Source organism: Bombina bombina, chromosome 3 (genome assembly GCF_027579735.1).
Source record: "Bombina bombina isolate aBomBom1 chromosome 3, aBomBom1.pri, whole genome shotgun sequence".
NCBI classification, from domain to species: Eukaryota; Metazoa; Chordata; class Amphibia; order Anura; family Bombinatoridae; genus Bombina; species Bombina bombina.
The window spans coordinates 428,696,309-428,717,359 of NC_069501.1; the positions used below are offsets into that span (position 1 = coordinate 428,696,309).

Below are 21,051 nucleotides of genomic sequence, written 5' to 3' on the forward strand. Positions count from 1 at the left end.
AAAGGGGGGTGGGAGTTTGCCCTACATTATACCTTAGGGTACTTGGAGGGGGTGGGGGGTTGGTCTTTTGGGGGGGGGGAAGCTACACTACAGAGAAAAAAAAAAAAAGTTTTATTCTAAACTGGGTACTGGCAGACAGCTGCTAGTACCGAAGGTGGCGCCCATTAAGGTAGAGGGGGAGGGTTAGAGAGCTGTTTGGGGGGGGATCAGGGAGGTTGGAGGCTAAGGGGGGATTCTACACAGCAGCATATGTAAATATGCTTTAAAACCCCCCACAAAAAAAATCAATTTTTTCCCATTTTTTCCTCATATTTTATAAAAAAATGTATAGTAAATTATAAGATATGATGAAAATGGTATCTTTAGAAAGTCCATTTAATAGCGAGAAAACCGGTATATAATATGTGTGGGTACAGTAAATGAGTAAGAGGAAAATTACAGCTAAACACAAACACCACAGAAATGTAAAAATAGCCTTGGTCCCAAACAGACAGAAAATGGAAAAGTGTTGGGGTTAAAGGACAATCAAATACAGTTGATAATGCAAAGCCACTTACACTTATTTTCAAATGAGTAGTAGATTTTATTCTAACAAATTATACATTTACTTTAAATTTCCTCCCCCTTGTATCATGTGGCAGCCATCAGCCAATCACAAAATGCACGTGTATACTGTGAATTCTTGCACATGCTCAGTAGGAGCTGGTGCCTCAGAGTATGCATATAAAAATACATTTTGATAATCGAAGTAATTTGGAAAAGTCTCTTAAAACTGCATGCTCTATCCCATTGCTTTTTTAAACCTTTCCTAATGCCTCCCCAACAGGCCAGGTTTTGGGGATTTCTTTGAATGAGAGGAGGTAATATAACCATGTTTACCAAGCAACTGATTATTTCACCTGAGGTCCAGTTCAGATATCCTCAAAATGTGGCCAGTTAGGGAGGCCTTCAAGTTTTAAAACCAGTGCTCTATCTGAATCATTAAAGGTTTTAATTTTTACTTTAATGTTCCTTTAATAAAAGTAAAAAAAAATCAGTACATACTGAAAATAAAAAAATATCAGATATTTGGTGTGACCACCATTTATCTTAAAGGGACATTCCAGCCCAAACTGGAATCTGCATGGATGCTTTTCAGTATTGAATATTACAAACATTCTTCTATTCATGTATTCTAATAAAAGCTGTAGCTGTTTCAAGAGTAGTTCAGTATTCTAAACACAGCACATGCTCAGAGAGCATAAGGCATTTGTACCATCTGGTAATGACTCAATTTATGATTTGCTGACAATCATGATACAGGCCCCACTGGTGCGCTAGAAGCTGCAGTATTTAAAAATGCTTGTGCTTTAAGAATATCTAGCTATGCTTCAAATGCACGTGCAGAGAAAAATCCTAACACTAAAACAGTGATAACTTTAATAGAAGCATTTGTTTGCCAGTATACTGTATGTATAGTGCAAATGTTTATTTTTAAAGATGTAATTCATCTATGTGCATTTCAATTTTGACTAGAATGTCCCTTTGATGATTGCTTTAAAGGGACATTAAACCCACATTTTTTCTTTCATGATTCAGATAGAGAATACCATTTTAAACAGCTTTCTAATTTACTTCTATTATCTAATTTTCTTCATTCTCTTGATATTCTTTCCTGAAAAGCATATCTAGATAGGCTCAGTAGCTTCTGATTGGTGGCTGCACATAGATGCCTCCCGTGATTGGCTCACCCGTGTGCATTGCTATTTTGTAACAAAATATATCTAAAGAATGAAGTAAATTGGAATGCTGTTTAAAATTGTATTATCTGTCTGAATTATGAAAGAAAATTTTTGGGTTTAATGTCCCTTTAACTGTCTGCTATGGATTATGTATAATTTTATAATGCACTTCATTCCATCACTCCTTTAGAGAATGTCTAGATATATCAGTGTGTTTTATCCTTTCCCTTTTAAAATGTTTAAATATAAAAAGAGAGAGATGCACTCAGCTGAGACAGAACAAAAGCTGGAAAAACTCCCGTGCCTGTTCATTTTTGGGTGCCACTCAGGGTGCATACTCTTTTAGCACACTATGCCCCTTCACAGAGAAAAAATATCCTGTAGCATATCAGTCTGACCCTGCTCAATGACAGTCCAGCACCGAAATACCAGGCAATTCCTATCTGAACATGAGAAGCAACAACCCCAGACAATCGTTTCGGCCTTCTGTGGGCCTCGTCAGTGAGGTGCAGTCGCATCTCTCTAAGGGCATGTGTGCAAGGAGTCCACGTCTGGTTTCCCCTTTTATTCTTAGGGAGACCCAAGAGCAATTTGCATAAATATAAAAAGAGAGAGATGCACTCAACTGAGACAGAACAAAAGCTGGAAAAACTTCCGTGCCTGTTCATTTTTGGGTGCCACTCAGGGTGCATACTCTTTTAGCACACTATGCCCCTTCACAGAGAAAAAATATCCTGTAGCATATCAGTCTGACCCTGCCCAATGACAGTCCAGCACTGAAATACCAGGCAATTCCTCTCTGAACAAGAGAAACAACAACCCCAGACGATCATTTCGGCCTTCTGTGGGCCTCGTCAGTGAGGTGCAGTCGCATCTCTCTAAGGGCATGTGTGCAAGGAGTCCACGTCTGTTGTTTGTCTTGTTCAGAGAAGAATTTCCTGGTATTTCGGTGCTGGACTGTCATTGGGTAGGATCAGACTGATATGCTACAGGATATTTTTTCTCTGTGAAAAGGCATAGTGTGCAAAAAGAGACTGCACCCTGAGTGGCACTGGCCTTGTGGACAAGCACAGAAGTTTTTCTAGCTATTGTTCTGTCTCAGTGAGTGCGTCTCTCCATTTTCTTGATTTTATGTAAATTACTCTTAGGTCTCCCTAAGAGTAAAAGGGGGAAACCAGACGTTGGACTCCTTGCACACATGCCCTAGAGATATGCAACTGCACCTCACTGACGAGGCCCAAGAGAGGCCGAAACGTACGTCTGGGGTTTGTTGTTTGTCTTGTTCAGAGAAGAATTGCCTGGTATTTCGGTGCTGGACTGTCATTGGGCAGGATCAGACTGATATGCTACAGGATATTTTTTCTCTGTGAAAAGGCATAGTGTGCAAAAAGAGACTGCACCCTGAGTGTCACTGGCCTTGTGGACAAGCACAGAAGTTTTTCTAGCTATTGTTCTGTCTCAGTGAGTGCGTCTCTCCATTTTCTTGTTTCCTTTTAAAATGTTACCAGAGATGTTCAGTGGTGTTAAGGTCTAGTGATTGTGGAGGGAAATCTATTCTATCTATCTATCTATCTATCTATCTATCAGCACTCCTAGTACAAGTTTGATTGTTGTCCTGCTGGAAAATAAATCTTACACAAAACTTTAGGCCATAATTCTATAGAATAATTTCTCTTTGGTGAAAGTACTGTAGGACCTTCCTGGTTCAGGTGGTCTGGAATTGTTAATGCAGATGCTGTTTTTCCTGTTCCTCTGATGATGTTGTCGTTTTATGTCTGCCTGGTCTTGCTTTGGATAAAAATGGTTTCTCCAACATAGGTGTGTCCGGTCCACGGCGTCATCCTTACTTGTGGGAATATCTCTTCCCCAACAGGAAATGGCAAAGAGTCCCAGCAAAGCTGGCCATATAGTCCCTCCTAGGCTCCGCCCACCCCAGTCATTCTCTTTGCCGTTGCACAGGCAACATCTCCACGGAGATGGTTAAGAGTATGTGGTGTTTAGTTGTAGTTTTTTATTCTACTATCAAGAGTTTGTTATTTTAAAATAGTGCTGGTATGTACTATTTACTCTGAAACAGAAAAGGATGAAGATTTCTGTTTGTGAGAGGAAGATGATTTTAGCAGACAGTAACTAAAATCGATTGCTGTTTCCACATAGGACTGTTGAGATGAAGTAACTTCAGTTGGGGGAAATAGTTAGCAGACTTTTCTGCTTAAGGTATGACTAGCCATATTTCTAACAAGACTGTGTAATGCTGGAAGGCTGTCATTTCCCCTCATGGGGACCGGTAAGCCATTTTTCTTAGTTTCAAACAGAATAACAGGCTTAATATGGGCTATAAAACTGGTAGACACTTTTATGGGCTAAATCGATTGCTTTATTTGGACATTTTATTCATGTTTATGCTGATAATTCACACTTATAAACTTGGGGAACATTTTTTAACGGCAGGCACTGTGTTAGACACCTTTTCCAGTCAGGAAGGGCCTTCCCAGTTGTAGGCTGAGCCTCTTTTTCGCGCCATTACTGCGCAGTTGTTTTTGAGAGTAAGACATGCAGATGCATGTGTGAGGACCAGAAAGTTGTTGGAAAAGTGTCTGGAAGGCGTCATCGGTATCGTATTCCCCTCTGGGCTTGGTAAAGTCACAGCAAAGGCTGTAGCTGGGACTGTATAGGGGTTAAATTTGTAAACGGCTCCGGTTCCGTTATTTTAAGGGTTAAAGCTCTGAAAATTGGTATGCAATACTATTAAGGCTTTAAGACACTGTCGTGAAATTTTGGTAAATTTTGAACAATTCCTTCATACTTTTTCACATGTTCAGTAATAAAGTGTGCTCTGTTTTAAATTTAAAGAGACAGTAACGGTTTTGTTTTAAAACATTTTTTTGTGCTTTATTGACAAGTTTAAGTCTGTTTAACATGTCTGTGCCTTCGGATAAGCTATGTTCTATATGTGTGAAAGCCAATGTGTCTCCCCACTCAAAATTGTGTGATAATTGTGCCATAGCGTCCAAACAAAGTAAGGACAGTACTGCCACAGATAATGAAATTGCCCAAAATGATTCCTCAGATGAGGGGAGTAGACATGATACTACATCATCCCCTACTGTGTCTACACCAGTTTTGCCCACGCAGGAGGCCCCTAGTACATCTAGCGCGCCAATGCTTATTACCATGCAACAATTGACGGCTGTAATGGATAACTCCATAGCAAATATTTTATCCAAAATGCCTGCATATCAGAGAAAGCGCGATTGCTCTGTTTTAAACACTGAAGAGCAGGAGGGCGCTGATGATAATTGTTCTGTCATACCCTCACACCAATCTGAAGGGGCCATGAGGGAGGTTCTGTCAGATGGGGAAATTTCAGATTCAGGAAAAATTTCTCAACAAGCTGAACCTGATGTTGTGACATTTAAATTTAAATTGGAACATCTCCGCGCACTGCTTAAGGAGGTGTTATCTACTCTGGATGATTGTGACAACTTGGTCATCCCAGAGAAATTATGCAAGATGGACAAGTTTCTAGAGGTTCCGGTGCACCCAGACGCTTTTCCTATACCCAAGCGGGTGGCGGACATAGTGAATAAGGAGTGGGAGAAGCCAGGCATACCTTTTGTTCCCCCACCTATATTTAAGAAATTATTTCCTATGGTCGACCCCAGAAAGGACTTATGGCAGACAGTCCCTAAGGTCGAGGGGGCAGTTTCTACTCTAAACAAGCGCACTACTATCCCTATTGAGGATAGTTGTGCTTTCTAAGATCCTAAGGATAAAAAATTGGAAGGTTTGCTTAAAAAGATTTTTGTACAGCAGGGTTACCTTCTACAACCCATTTCGTGCATTGTTCCTGTCACTACAGCAGCGTGGTTCTGGTTCGAGGAACTAGAAAAGTCGCTCAGTAGAGAGACTCCGTATGAGGAGGTTATGGACAGAGTTCACGCACTTAAATTGGCTAACTCTTTAATTTTAGATGCCGCTTTGCAATTAGCTAGATTAGCGGCGAAAAATTCAGGGTTTGCAATTGTGGCGCGCAGAGCGCTTTGGCTAAAGTCTTGGTCAGCGGATGTATCATCCAAGACAAAATTGCTTAACATCCCTTTCAAAGGTAAAACTCTCTTTGGGCCAGAATTGAAAGAGATTATCGCCCTTCCACAAGATAGGCCTTTCAAGGCTAAGAATAAGTCTAATTTTCGTTCCTTTCGCAATTTCAGGAATGGACCGACCTCTAATTCCGCATCCTCTAAGCAAGAGGGTAATGCCTCACAGCCCAAACCAGCCTGGAAACCTATGCAAGGCTGGAACAAGGGTAAGCAGGCCAAGAAGCCTGCTGCTGCTAACAAAACAGCATGAAGGAGTAGCCCCCGATCCGGGACCGGATCTAGTAGGGGGCAGACTCTCTCTCTTTGCTCAGGCTTGGGCAAGAGATGTTCAGGATCCCTGGGCACTAGACATAGTTTCTCAGGGTTATCTTCTGGAATTCAAGGAACTACCCCCAAGGGGAAGGTTCCACATGTTTCACTTATCCTTAAACCAAATAAAGAGACAGGCGTTCTTACATTGTGTAGAAGACCTGTTAAAGATGGGAGTGATACACCCTGTTCCAATGACGGAACAAGGAATGGGATTTTACTCAAATCTGTTCGTAGTTCCCAAAAAAGAGGGAACCTTCAGACCAATTCTGGATTTAAAGATCCTAAACAAATTTCTCAGGGTACCATCATTCAAAATGGAAACCATTCGAACGATTCTACCCACTATCCAGGAAGGTCAATTTATGACTACCGTGGATCTAAAGGATGCGTACCTACATATTCCTATCCACAAAGAACATCATCAGTTCCTAAGGTTCGCCTTTCTGGACAAACATTACCAGTTTGTGGCTCTCCCATTCGGGTTAGCCACTGCTACAAGGATTTTCACAAAGGTACTCGGGTCCCTTCTAGCGGTTCTAAGACCAAGGGGCATTGCAGTAGTACCGTACTTGGACGACATTCTAATTCAAGCGTCGTCCCTTTCAAAAGCAAAGGCTCATACAGACATCGTTCTGGCCTTTCTCAGATCTCACGGATGGAAGGTGAACATAGAAAAGAGTTCTCTGTCTCCGTCAACAAGAGTTCCCTTCTTGGGAACAATAATAGATTCCTTAGAAATTAGGATTTTTCTGACAGATGTCAGAAAGTCAAAACTTCTAAGCGCTTGTCAAGTTCTTCACTCTGTTCCACGTCCTTCCATAGCTCAGTGCATGGAAGTGGTAGGGTTGATGGTTGCAGCAATGGACATAGTTCCTTTTGCACGAATTCATCTAAGACCATTACAACTGTGCATGCTCAAACAGTGGAATGGGGACTATACAGACTTGTCTCCAGTGATTCAAGTAGATCAGAAGACCAGAGAGTCACTCCGTTGGTGGCTGACCCTGGACCATCTATCCCAGGGAATGAGCTTCCGCAGACCAGAGTGGGTCATTGTCACGACCGACGCCAGTCTAGTGGGCTGGGGCGCGGTCTGGGAATCCCTGAAAGCTCAGGGACTATGGTCTCGGGAAGAGTCTCTTCTCCCGATAAACATTCTGGAACTAAGAGCGATATTCAATGCTCTCAGGGCTTAGCCTCAGCTTGCAAAGGCCAGATTCATAAGATTCCAATCAGACAACATAACGACTGTTGCGTATGTCAATAATCAGGGGGGAACAAGGTGTTCCCTAGCGATGAAAGAAGTGACCAAAATAATACAATGGGCGGAGGATCACTCCTGCCATCTATCTGCGATCCACATCCCAGGTGTGGAAAACTGGGAAGCAGATTATCTGAGTCGTCAGACTTTCCATCCGGGGGAGTGGGAACTCCACCCGGAGATCTTTGCCCAGTTGACTCAATTATGGGGCATTCCAGACATGGATCTGATGGCGTCTCGTCAGAACTTCAAGGTTCCTTGTTACGGGTCCAGATCCAGGGATCCCAAGGTGACTCTAGTGGATGCACTAGTAGCACCCTTGGACTTTCAACCTAGCTTATGTGTTCCCACCGTTTCCTCTCATTCCCAGGCTGGTAGCCAGGATCAAACAGGAGGGGGTCTCGGTGATCTTGATAGCTCCTGCGTGGCCACGCAGGACTTGGTATGCAGACCTGGTGAATATGGCATCGGTTCCACCATGGAAGCTACCTTTGAGACAGGACCTTCTTGTTCAGGGTCCATTTGAACATCCAAATCTGTTATCCCTCCAGCTGACGGCTTGGAGATTGAACGCTTGATTCTATCAAAGCGTGGGTTTTCAGATTCTGTGATAGATACTCTGGTTCAGGCCAGAAAACCGGTAACTAGAAAGATTTACCATAAAATATGGAAAAGATATATCTGTTGGTGTGAATCCAAGGGATTCCCATGGGATAAGATAAAAATTCCTAAGATTCTTTCCTTTCTGCAGGAAGGTTTGGATAAAGGATTATCTGCGAGTTCTCTAAAGGGACAGATTTCTGCTTTATCTGTCTTACTACACAAACGACTGGCAGCTGTGCCAGATGTTCAAGCATTTGTTCAGGCTCTGGTCAGGATCAAGCCTGTTTACAGACCTTTGACTCCTCCCTGGAGTCTAAATCTAGTTCTTTCAGTTCTTCAAGGGGTTCCGTTTGAACCTCTACATTCCATAGATATTAAGTTATTATCTTGGAAAGTTTTTTGTTTTTGGTTGCTATTTCTTCTGCTAGAAGAGTTTCAGAGTTATCTGCTCTGCAGTGTACTCCGCCCTATCTGGTGTTCCATTCAGATAAGGTTGTTTTGCGTACTAAGCCTGGTTTTCTTCCAAAGGTTGTTTCCAACAAGAATATTAACCAGGAGATAGTTGTACCTTCTTTGTGTCCGAAACCAGTTTCAAAGAAGGAACGTTTGCTACACAACTTAGATGTAGTCCGTGCTCTAAAGTTCTACTTAGAAGCTACAAAAGATTTCAGACAAACATCTTCTCTGTTTGTCGTTTATTCTGGTAAAAGGAGAGGTCAAAAAGCGACTTCTACCTCTCTTTCCTTTTGGCTTAAAAGCATCATCCGATTGGCTTACGAGACTGCCGGACGGCAGCCTCCTGAAAGAATCACAGCTCACTCCACTAGGGCTGTGGCTTCCACATGGGCCTTCAAGAACGAGGCTTCTGTTGATCAGATATGTAAGGCAGCGACTTGGTCTTCACTGCACACTTTTGCCAAATTTTACAAATTTGATACTTTTGCTTCTTCGGAGGCTATTTTTGGGAGAAAGGTTTTGCAAGCCGTGGTGCCTTCCGTTTAGGTGACCTGATTTGCTCCCTCCCTTCATCCGTGTCCTAAAGCTTTGGTATTGGTTCCCACAAGTAAGGATGACGCCGTGGACCGGACACACCTATGTTGGAGAAAACAGAATTTATGCTTACCTGATAAATTACTTTCTCCAACGGTGTGTCCGGTCCACGGCCCGCCCTGGTTTTTTAATCAGGTCTGATGAATTATTTTTTCTAACTACAGTCACCACGGTACCATATGGTTTCTCCTATATTTTTCCTCCTGTCCGTCGGTCGAATGACTGGGGTGGGCGGAGCCTAGGAGGGACTATATGGCCAGCTTTGCTGGGACTCTTTGCCATTTCCTGTTGGGGAAGAGATATTCCCACAAGTAAGGATGACGCTGTGGACCGGACACACCGTTGGAGAAAGTAATTTATCAGGTAAGCATAAATTCTGTTTTTGTTTCAGAAAATCAAGACAGTCAAGTCAAAATTAAACTTTCATGATTCAGATAGGGCATGCAATTTTAAACCACTTTCCAAATGACTTTTATCATTAAATTTGTGTTGTTCTTTTGATATTATTTGTTAAAAGCTAAACCTAGGTAGGCTCATGCTAATTGATAAGCCCTTGAAGGCTGCCTCTTAGCTCAGTGCATTTTGACAGTTTTTTTACAGCTTGACAGGGCTAGTTCATGTGTGCCATATATATACACATTGTGCTCACGCCCGTGGAGTTGCCTAGGAGTCAGCATTGGCTAAAATGCAAGTCTGTCAAAAGAACTGAGATAAGGGGGCAGTCTGTAGAGGCTTAGATACAAAATCAGAGGTAAAAGTGTATCACTATAATAGTGCTGGTTGTACAAAACTGGGGAATAAGTGGGTAGTAAAGGAATTATCTAGAAGTAGTATGTTCCTTTAATTGTGTATTGTACTGCCACCCTAATAAATAGTTAACTTTGCTGCAATTTGGTGGAGACATTTTTTCAGCATTAATGAGAACAACTAAACTTGCTTTGATAATAGGCTTTGACATGGTTACAAAAGGTACTAATATTTATAATAATCAGGCTAGACACCCTGGCATAGATACACCAAATATATGCATCTTGCAGTTCTGAAAAGATCTGTATGTGCCCAGGTGAATATTTTGAACAACTTAATACACAGTACCTTTTGTTACAGGCGGAAAGTTGAAAGCTAATATGTTTCTTTCATTGAACAGTAATGTGGCCCAGCCTGTCTGTCAAGGTTTAGGAATGAAGTCTTTAATGCTACAAATATGTGACCTGTATATAATCTTAATATAAAAATTTGAAATAACAGACTTATTCTCAGCTACCAGAATTAATTTTGTTTAAGAAGTTATATTATTTTAGAGTTGTGGTAATAAAGAAGGAAATGAATAAATAAATAAATTGGTATTTCTTTTGATAGTGCTGGAGCAACATTGGCTTAAGCTATGTAATTCATATGCAACACGCGTGTGTGTGTGTTATAGTGTGTGTGTGTTATAGTGTGTGTGTGTGTGTGTGTGTGTGTTAGCCTCTGAATTTATTTTCAAACTGCAGCTTAATCCAAGCAGGTTAATATGTGAGTTTGATTTAGATTGTCACTCTGAGGTAATAAATTCCAGATGGATGTTGTGTGTTTTTTTTAAGTGATGCCTTAACTTTACTGTCACTTTAATGGCTTTTAATATTTAGTACAACAGTATCATTTTTGTCAGAGGCATGAAACCCAAAATGATTTTCATAGAGCATGCAATTATTAAACAACTTCCTAAATTACTTCTATTATCAAATTGCCTTTGTTCTCTTGGTATGCTTTGTTGAAAAGCAGGGAGATATGCTAAGGAGCGTGCACGTGTATGCAGCATTATATGGAAGCAGCTTTGTAAGATTATAAATTAACAAGAGCACTAGATAGCAGCAATTTTCCCTGCCATGTAGTTCTCCATATATGAGCATGTTACCTACCTAGGTATCTCTTAAAGGGACATAAAACCCACATTTTTTTTTCTTTGATTCATGATTCAGATAGCACACAATTTTAATCTTACTTTCAAATTTACTTCTGTTATCAAATGTTCTTATCTTGTTATCCTTTGTTGAAAAGCAAGGATGTTAGCTCAGAAGTGTGCACGTGTCTGCAGCAGTTTTGCAACAGTGTTATACATTAGCAGGAGCACTAGATGGCAGCACTATTTCCTGTCATGGAGTGCTTCAGGCATGTGCACGCTACCTAGGTATCTCTTCATCAAAGAATATCATGAGAAGGAAGCCAATTTGATAATAGAAGTAAATTGGAAACTTTTTTTTTTTAAATTGTATTCTCTATCTGAATAATGAAATAAATATTTTGGGTTTAATGTCCCTTTAACAAAGAATACCATGAGAACAAAGCACATTTCATGATAGAAGTAAATTAAAAAGTTTTTTTTATAATTGTATTCTCTGTCTGAATCACAAAAGAAAATATTGGGTTTCATGTACCTTTTAAACCTTACCCTTTAGTTGGCTGTCCTTTCAAAATCTAATCCATCTTTTAATACTCTTATCCTAATCCAGCAGATTCTCCAATGGGTCCATCCAGTGTGGGTAGCTGCACTCCAGAACAGACATGGCCAAAATCCGAACCTCCGGACATGGAAGTGCGACCAGCATCTGGGCCTATTGAGATCTTTAGTTCTCCTGAGCTATGGATTAGCTCGCTACCTAGTAAGTGCAACGAATGCAGCACAATTAAACTGCTTTTCATTTTGAGTCTATTGACATCTTCTTCTGACCACAGGTGTCAAATATAAAACTGCAGTAATAAAACTGTGTAAACTGTGTTTTATAGAAAGAGGATATGACATTTCATGGTCTGCTTTTTTCATATAAAGGATGATGTTTGCGTTTATTTAAACTCATTTTATCTGATGCAATAGAATGTTTAGTAAATTATATGATCTTGCCTGAATTATTTAGTACAGTAGTCTAAAAAATATTGCCTAGCTGCTTTTCCTATCTTTTATCCTTTTATTGTTGCTACTTATTAAAAAGAGAACAGCAAAAAAACGTTACAATGTTTGCTGCCCTGTTAAAATTAAAAACACTTCAAAACTTTTGTTGAAAACAGATTATGCTTATAACAATACATGCAAATATTAGCCAGGGTTGCACTGGTTAATAACAATGTAATGTGGTGGGGTCAGGCTGATCACAATAAAGGGAAAGATAAGATATGTGTTTAGACAATAAGTTAAAGGGACAGTCAACCATAGAATTGTTATTGTTTTAAAAGATAGATAATCCCTTTATTACTCATTCCCCAGTTTTGCATAACCAACACAGTTATATTAATATACTTTTTACCTTTGTGATTACCTTGTATCTAAGAACCTTCTTCCAGCCCCCTGATCACATGACTGTGACTGTTTATTATCTATTGTCTTAAATTTAGCATTGTATTGTGCTAGATCTTAAATAACCCCCTGTGCCTGAACACAGTGTTATCTATATGGCCCACGTGTACTTTCTGTCTCTTTGTGTTGAAAAGAGATTTAAAAAGCATGTGATAAGAGGCAGCCCTCAAAGGCTTAGAAATTAGCATATGAGCCTACCTATGTTTAGTTTAAACTAAGAATACCAAGAGAAAAAAGCAAATTTGATGATAAAAGTAAATTGGAAAGTCAATTAAAATTAAAAGTCCTATCTGAATAATGAAAGTTTAATTTATACTTGACTGTCCCTTTAAAGAGTCTAGTAAGTCCAGTATAAAATAACAAGGTAATGTAATGGTGATTAGAATTGTATAGTAGTTTAGGGGTTATCTTCTTTGAAAGAGCGTGAGCACCTAGTATGGTGCTGCTGTTCTATTAAATAACTGTCCGCAGTGAAGATTTCTGCATGTTTAATCTAAAAACAAACATATACAAACATATATATACACACACACACACACACACACATCTATATATATATATATATATATATATATATATATATCTATATATATATATATATATATATATATATTATACACACACACACACACTTGATACATCACACATCATCTAATTGGTGTTTTTTTTATTTTTAGTGACTGATTTAGAAATCCAGTTTTTATATCGGGGGAAAGAAATGGTCCAGACGATGACTATCAGTAACCCTCAAGGTTGCCGACTATTCTATGGGGATCTTGGCCCTATGCCCAATCAGGAGGAGTTGTTTGGCCCCATCAGCCTTGCACAGGTTCGCTTCCCAGGAACAGAGCAAATCTTGAATGAAAAGCAGAAACTTTTTACTGGGCGACTGTTGGATGTCATGGACAGGGGTTTGATATTAGAAGTTAGCGGACATGCAATCTATGCAGTTAGGCTTTGCCAATGCAAGGTGTATTGGACTGGACCATGCTCCCCATCTTCAAACATGCCAAACCTTATCGAGAGGCAGAAGAGAGTTAAACTTTTCTGTCTGGAGAGCTTTTTAAGTGGTAAGTGTTTGTCATAAAACTGACGGTTTATTTTGTTGTTTATTAAAGTGATGTGATAACAAATCACTTGAAACTGATGCAGTATAACTGTAAAAAGCTGAATAGAAAATATCACATGAACATCTCTATGTAAAAAAGGAAGATATTTTACCTAATGCTGCATCACTTTCAAGTTATTTAGCATATGGGTAAGATGTTCCTTTAAAATTTATTTAAAGGGATATCAAAGTACAACCATTTTTCTATCATGGCTATAAGAAAGTAGCATATTTTTGCATGACGTTAAAGGGACAGTCTACTCCAGAATTTTTTAATTTTTACAAAGATAGAACATCCCTTTTATTACCCATTCCCCAGTTTTTCATAACCAACAGTTATATTAATACTTTTTACCTGTGTGATTACCTTGTATCTAAGCTCTGCAGACTGCCCCCTTATCTCAGTTCTTTTGACAGACTTGAGTTTTAGCCAGTCAGTGCTGACTCCTAGGTAACTCCACGGGAGTGAGAACAATGTTATCTATATGGCACACGTGAACTAGCACTGTTTAACTGTGAAAAACTGTCAAAATGCACTGAGATAAGAGGTGTTTTTTTAACCGTTTAGAAATCAGTTTGAGACTACCTAGGTTTAGCTTTCAGCAAAGAATACAAAGCAAATTTAATGATAAAAGTTATTTAAAATCTCATGCCCTATCAGAATCTTGAAAGTTTAATTTTGACTGGACTGTCCCGTTTAAAGTTGTATAAGTTAAAATTGGAACTAATAGGGATTGCATGCACTGCTCATACACAGTAGTGCTTATTGGGGGTTGTAATTCCTACAGTTGCACTGGTAGACAGTCACATTCTAGTTTTTGTTATGTTTTTAATTTATATATATTTCCTTTCTTTTTTGTACAGGTGTCTGTGAGGTGTAGAAACCCTTTACATCATAATATTTATTTAAAAAAAAAAAAAAAGTGTTATAGAAGTGTGCGCTTTAAAATTTGGAACAAAGAACCATGTTTTGACTGCATACTGTTCTGGATACTACTTCATAAAGAGATTTACATTTGTTTGTTTTTTCTGCTTTAGGTTCTTTTCCCTTTATGATTATTTTTTTTTATTTCCTGTTTTCAGACCTTATTTCTCACCAGAGAGGAGGTAATTCCAAACAGCCAGCTTATGAAATCTGCCTCTGCTTTGGGGAGGAATGGCCTGATGGCAAACCCAAGGAAAGGAAGCTTATCATTGTTCAGGTACGTACTACATATATGTGAATGCATATTAAAGGGACAGTGAACACCTTGTAATTACAAGACCATTCTATTGTTTTGCCGTAGAATAACATCAGCCAAGTCTAAACGTTTTAAAAACAAATTAACACCCTTTTTACTGCAATTGCTTTTTAATAGCTAAACTCCACCTAGCCGTTGCCTTATTTGGAGTCCAACAAGGATAGCCACAGTCCTAATGTTAGTATGAAGTACATTGTTTTGCAGTTATCAGTTAAAGGGACAGTACCCTGTAACGTTTTTTTCATATTAATACATTTTCAATGACTTGTTATATCAGCTGCAGAGAATAAAATCTATGAGAAATAGCATTTTCAGGTTTATTTGTCTATATGCAGTAGCTGGTTTTGTGCTTTTAAATCACAGCCTATTACAAAGGGGTTGAGTTTCAGGTAATATATCTCATTATGTTATCACTTTGTGTACACATACTTGTTTCCTTATCTTATATTTATATGGAAAACCATAGCTCAATACTTAGAGAGAACAATGGAAAATTATAATTTTATTACCTAACTATCCTGCACCCCACTGGCAGTGTAATTTTTTTTTCTGCTATCTGTGTTTTCTTAGGCTATTCAATAGCTGAGACTCCAGTATACAAACTCTTACTATAGGTTGGGATACCACAGGCTAAATCGCTATTTCAAATGCCAAAATAGGGGTAAAGGAGCTACTTGTAAAGAATTTATTACACTCCAGGAGGTAAAATGGATTATTGGGAACTATTTAAAGGGAGAAAAATTTGGGGTGAACTGTCCCTTTTAAGGCCAAATAAGGAAAGATATTAGCAGGGTTAGCCTTAAGAATTCAGCAGAGCCAATGATACATTTTGAGAATTAGAAAATCCTCAATTTTCAGAGCTAAACTTACATGAAAATGGGCAAAATAAATAATGAAAGTATATTGCAAATTTGTTTTACTATGCATAACTAATCATTTTACATAAACATCTCAAGGTGTTTACTGTCCCTTTTAGGTAACTGCAGTTGAACGTTCTTCAAACACATTTAATTATGAACAGTATAATTTGTTTTATTATTTATAAATGGGTTACTGGTAACCTTGCTGCTGCAGTAAACTATGAATGGTCACACTCATTTTATTCATAATCAATTCTAGTTTGCTTCTTCAAGGATATCAAAGATACAAAAACATCCACTCCAGATGTAATATGGATTAAAAAGCTCATTAATACTCAAACTATTTGGTTGGCTTTTCATACAAGGACCACTTTAGATCTAAAAACAAGATAATACAATTTATACGTTACCCCTTTAAAGTCAATGTCCTTAATTCTGCAAGTTTTATTTGCTTTATGGTTTTGATTCTTTAAAGTGAGATAATCAAAGAAGCCTCATCAGTACTGTGTGCTCCCTCAAGGAATTTTAGAATGACCAAGTTTAGCTTGATTGCTGTTTAGCTAAATGGAATTCTGTATGGGACTATTATTTTAAATGTTTTAAGTAGGTTTTCACAGTGCAATATTTAAAAATAAATAATAGGGATAGAGATCATGTTCCATTTGTAAATTTAAAGGGTCAGTAAACCTTAAAATTAATGTTATATAATTCTGCACATAGTGCAGAATTATATAACATTATATTAGCCAACCATTATTTAACATAATATTGCCTTTTTATTTTTAGCTCTGTCTGACAGCGGGAGCGAGCTGCACTTAGTCTTATGGCGAGGTCGGGCCGGGCTGTGACTATACAGCTGGCCCGATGCGCTGAGGAAAAAAAACAGACCCGCTCAGCAGAGCCCAGAGAGCGGGTCTGTAAAACAGCGTTTTTTGCTAAAAATAAAAAGGCAATATTATGTTAAATAATGGTTGGCTAATATAATGTTATATAATTCTGCACTATGTGCAGAATTATATAACATTAATTTTAAGGTTTACTGTCCCTTTAAAGGGGCACCAGATTATTATTTTTTTTGGATTCTGAATGCATTTAACATGTAATGTGTCCTGTGAAGAGAAAAAAACAAAAAAAACTTTTGTAAGTCTGTAAAGTGTCCTGGGAGATGTCTTATCAGGCAATGAACAATATATGCCTAGGGCTGCGTTGTTCACAAGCATGCACTTCCTGTTAGTTTCTAATCATTTTTCCCAGCTTTGATTTGACGTTTTTATTGCAAAACTATTGCTGCTTGTATACAAATGATAGACAGTGCCTTGTACCTTTTTAATAATTGGGACATGAAAGTTTTTAGCACTAGCGTCACTGCTGGTTTGAGGCACACACAGCTGCTGGGTTGTGCTTCTGCCACTGCTGATTGGCTTATTAGCTGTATTTAGCTGCTCATTGCTACCAATTCTCTGTAGCTCATGAACTGTACTTTAACTATGTTTAACCTATGTGCGGAGCTTAAACACATAGCATTGCAGGGTAGCTCTACCGAATAAGAGCATAGTAATGTTTGCACTTTAATGTCCCTTTCCTTAAATATCTGGTAGCCCCAAAAATCTAACTGGTTGTACCTGTAAAAACATTTTATTTATTACCATTGGAATGTGATGTGAGCCCTTGTGTTTTGCCAAATCTTTTTTAAAGAAAATAATGGTGTAATTTAGCTGTGGATATCTGAGGACTCTGGTGTTAAAGGGCTATGAAACCCAATTTTGTTTTCTTTCATGATTCAGATAGAACATGTGATTTTAAACCTCTTTCTAATTTACTTATATTATGATTTTTCTATTTTGTTTTCTTGGTATCTTTTTTGTTGAAAAGCAGGTGTGTACGCTTAGGAGCGAGGCAATTTCTGGATCACTGTATGGCAGAAACTTTGCAAGAGTACTAGATGGCAGCACCATTTCCTGCCATTATAGTTTTCCAGACACCTACCTGTGTGTGTCTCTTCAACCCAGAATATCATGCAAACAACACAAATTTGATTATAGAAGTAGATTGGAAACTTTTTTATAAAATGGTATTCTCTGTCTGAATCACAATATACATTTTTTGGGTTTCATGTCCCTTTTTATGCAGTTAATTATGCTATTTTACTATTAATATGTTTATTATTAAAAGAATATTAGAGTCATTGTTTTCTTTGTTGCATTTCAAAGAGGGAGTTTTAATATAAACTATATGGCCAAAAGCATGTGGACGCCTGACGATCAAACCTATATGCGCTTGTTGGACTTCCCATTCCAATAAATATACAGTTGGCCACCACTCTTCTAGGAAGTTTTTCTACAAGAATGTGGGGGGTGTCTGTGGGAATTTGTGCACATTTAGGTGAAAGAACAATTGTGAAGTCAGGCAATGATGTTGGACGAGAAGGTCTGGCTCACAATATACTTTACAGTTCATCCCAGAGGTGTTCTGTGGGGTTGAGGTCACGGTTCTGTGCAAGTCCATTTGAATTCCTTATCACCAAACTCGTCAAACCTCAAATCACATGGACCTCACTTTGTGCACAGGGGCCCAGTCTTGCAGGAACAGGAATGGGCCAAGCCCAAACTGTTTCCACAAAGTTGGAAGCACCCAATTGCCTAAAATGTCTTTGTATCCTGTAGCATTAAAATGACCCTTTACTTTGGAACTAAGGGGCCTGACCCAAAACCTTGAAAAGCAGCCCCAGACTATTATTTATTTTCCACCAACTTTACAGTAAACACTATGCATTCTGGTACATAGCGTTCTCCTGGCATCCACCACACCCAGATTCTTTCATCAGACTGCCCGATCGTAAAGTGTGATTCATTACTCCAGAGAACATGTTTCTACTGCACACCTGTACTCCATAATTACTGGGGGTGCCCACATATTTTGGTCATATAATGTATATTATTTATATATTTTCTTTAACCTATGCCAAATACAGTATGTTCTTACATTCACCCTTTTTATAGCAGTATTATACCATGCAAATTATAGTCTGTCTTGTAATATTATATTTAGCAAATCAAATTAATAATATACATATATTGTGCTTTATATCATTTCTATTTTTTTTTATATAGATTGTTCCAGTTGTAGCCCGTATGATCCTTGAGATGTTTTCTGGTGACTTCACACGCTCCTTTGACAGCAGCAGTGTGCGCCTACAAATTTCCGTACCAGACATCAAAGACAACATTGTTTCACACCTTAAGCAGCTGTACCGTCTTCTACAGAATAACCAAGGTCCTGGTCCAGACGCTTGGCCTGTGCTACACACAACAAACATGCACATATCTCAGGCATTGCCAGCACAGTGAAACAGAGACAAACTCTATGAACATTGTATTGTGACCAACTAAAAAGTGCAAGGATTGTTAACGTTTTTAAAAGTAGGAGCTGAATACTGGGATTCAAAAATGTCCAGCATTTAGAGTCTCTTAGACGTAGCAGCTTCTTGGAAATCAGAATAGACTATGAATCGAACTCTCTTGATCATTTCTTGGCCTGAGGTTTTTATGACTTTTTCTACAAGATTTTGGCAAGAGTAGTTTTGAGGTTATTATTATTTTTTAATATAACTGGATTCCCACAAATCTACTGGTTTTCTTTTCTGCTCTCAACTTAAACAAAGTCGCGGAATTTCCCTGCTCATAAAATTATCAACAATCGCCTCGAGGATCAATGACTTTTCTTCCTCTGCTTGCACAGCAATAATGGAACTTAATTTAAATATGGTTTTTACCACACTTGACCCCCCCGTGTTGCTAATTATTTAATTTTTTTTTTTTTTTAAGCATCAAAACTTCTCATTTTATTTGTCTATGAAATTAAGAATCCTCTAATAAAAAAAATAATTGGTATTGTAGATCAGGTTTTGAACTGCTAATATAATCAATATATCTGTTTTCAATACAGATATAATTGCCTTCCCTTTTTATTAAGCCGGACACTTTTTTTTTTCTTCTATTATGAAAGGGTATAAATGAACACTCATTGTACACTCTCTAGTTTTAAAAAAAAAAAAAAAAAAAATGAAAAAGCAAATTGTCTGTTTGTGATTATTTCCATCAAGCATTTCATTTGTCAGTTGATTTACACTTTGTATCATTTAAAAACATTTTTAACACATCTTCAGACGACTAGCCTGTGCATCCACTTTTTTTTTTCTATTATATTGTGTTGGTGTTGCTTGAAACATTTGGCTTTTGGAGGAGTGACCGTCACATTTTCATTGCACAAATGACACACACATTCATCCTAACGGAATATTGTAAAAATAGAAAACATAATTTATGTAAGAACTTACCTGATAAATTCATTTCTTTCATATTAGCAAGAGTCCATGAGCTAGTGACGTATGGGATATACATTCCTACCAGGAGGGGCAAAGTTTCCCAAACCTTAAAATGCCTATAAATACACCCCTCACCACACCCACAATTCAGTTTAACGAATAGCCAAGAAGTGGGGTGATAAAAAAGTGCGAAAGCATATAAAATAAGGAATTGGAATAATTGTGCTTTATACAAAAAAATCATAACCACCACAAAAAAAGGGCGGGCCTCATGGACTCTTGCTAATATGAAAGAAATGAATTTATCAGGTAAGTTCTTACATAAATTATGTTTTCTTTCATGTAATTAGCAAGAGTCCATGAGCTAGTGACGTATGGGATAATGACTACCCAAGATGTGGATCTTTCAGCCAATTCCTGCTGAAAATAATCCACACCCAAAATAAAGTTTAATGAAAAACATAAGCAGAAGATTCAAACTGAAACCGCTGCCTGAAGTACTTTTCTACCAAAAACTGCTTCAGAAGAAGAAAATACAACAAAATGGTAGAATTTGGTAAAAGTATGCAAAGAGGACCAAGTTGCCGCTTTGCAAATCTGATCAACCGAAGCTTCATTCCTAAACGCCCAGGAAGTAGAAACTGACCTAGTAGAATGAGCTGTAATCCTATGAGGCGGAGTCTTACCCGACTCAACATAGGCAAGATGAATTAAAGATTTCAACCAAGATGCCAAAGAAATGGCAGAAGTTTTCTGGCCTTTCTAAAACCGGAAAAGATAACAAATAAACTAGAAGTCTTTCGGAAAGACTTAGTAGCTTCAACATAATATTTCAAAGCTCTAATAACATCCAAAGAATGCAACGATTTCTCCTTAGAATTCTTAGGATTAAGACATAATGAAGGAACCACAATGTCTCTACTAATGTTGTTGGAATTCACAACTTAGGTAAAAATTCAAAAGAAGTTCGCAACACCGCCTTATCCTGATGAAAAATCAGAAAAGGAGACTCACAAGAAAGAGCAGATAATTCAGAAACTCTTCTGGCAGAAGAGATGGCCAAAAGGAACAAAACTTTCCAAGAAAGTAATTTAATATCCAATGAATGCATAGGTTCAAATGGAGGAGCTTGAAGAG

At 38.2% G+C, this 21,051-nt stretch overlaps 1 protein-coding gene across 2 annotated transcripts in view; it reads left to right on the forward strand.

Moving 5' to 3' along the window:
• Window positions 1-19,754, forward strand: part of IRF6 (interferon regulatory factor 6) — a 73,433-nt gene extending 53,679 nt beyond the window's left edge. Inside the window, exons 5-8 of one of the 2 annotated variants that reach the window (XM_053706641.1) lie at window positions 11,543-11,692; window positions 13,059-13,451; window positions 14,573-14,691; window positions 18,701-19,754. In XM_053706641.1, coding sequence (XP_053562616.1) covers window positions 11,543-11,692; window positions 13,059-13,451; window positions 14,573-14,691; window positions 18,701-18,937 — 899 coding nt within the window. In that variant the 3' untranslated portion in view covers window positions 18,938-19,754. The remainder of the gene's footprint in view (window positions 1-11,542; window positions 11,693-13,058; window positions 13,452-14,572; window positions 14,692-18,700) is intronic. The other variant, XM_053706642.1, reaches the window with a different exon arrangement.
• Window positions 19,755-21,051: the final 1,297 nt, after the last annotated feature.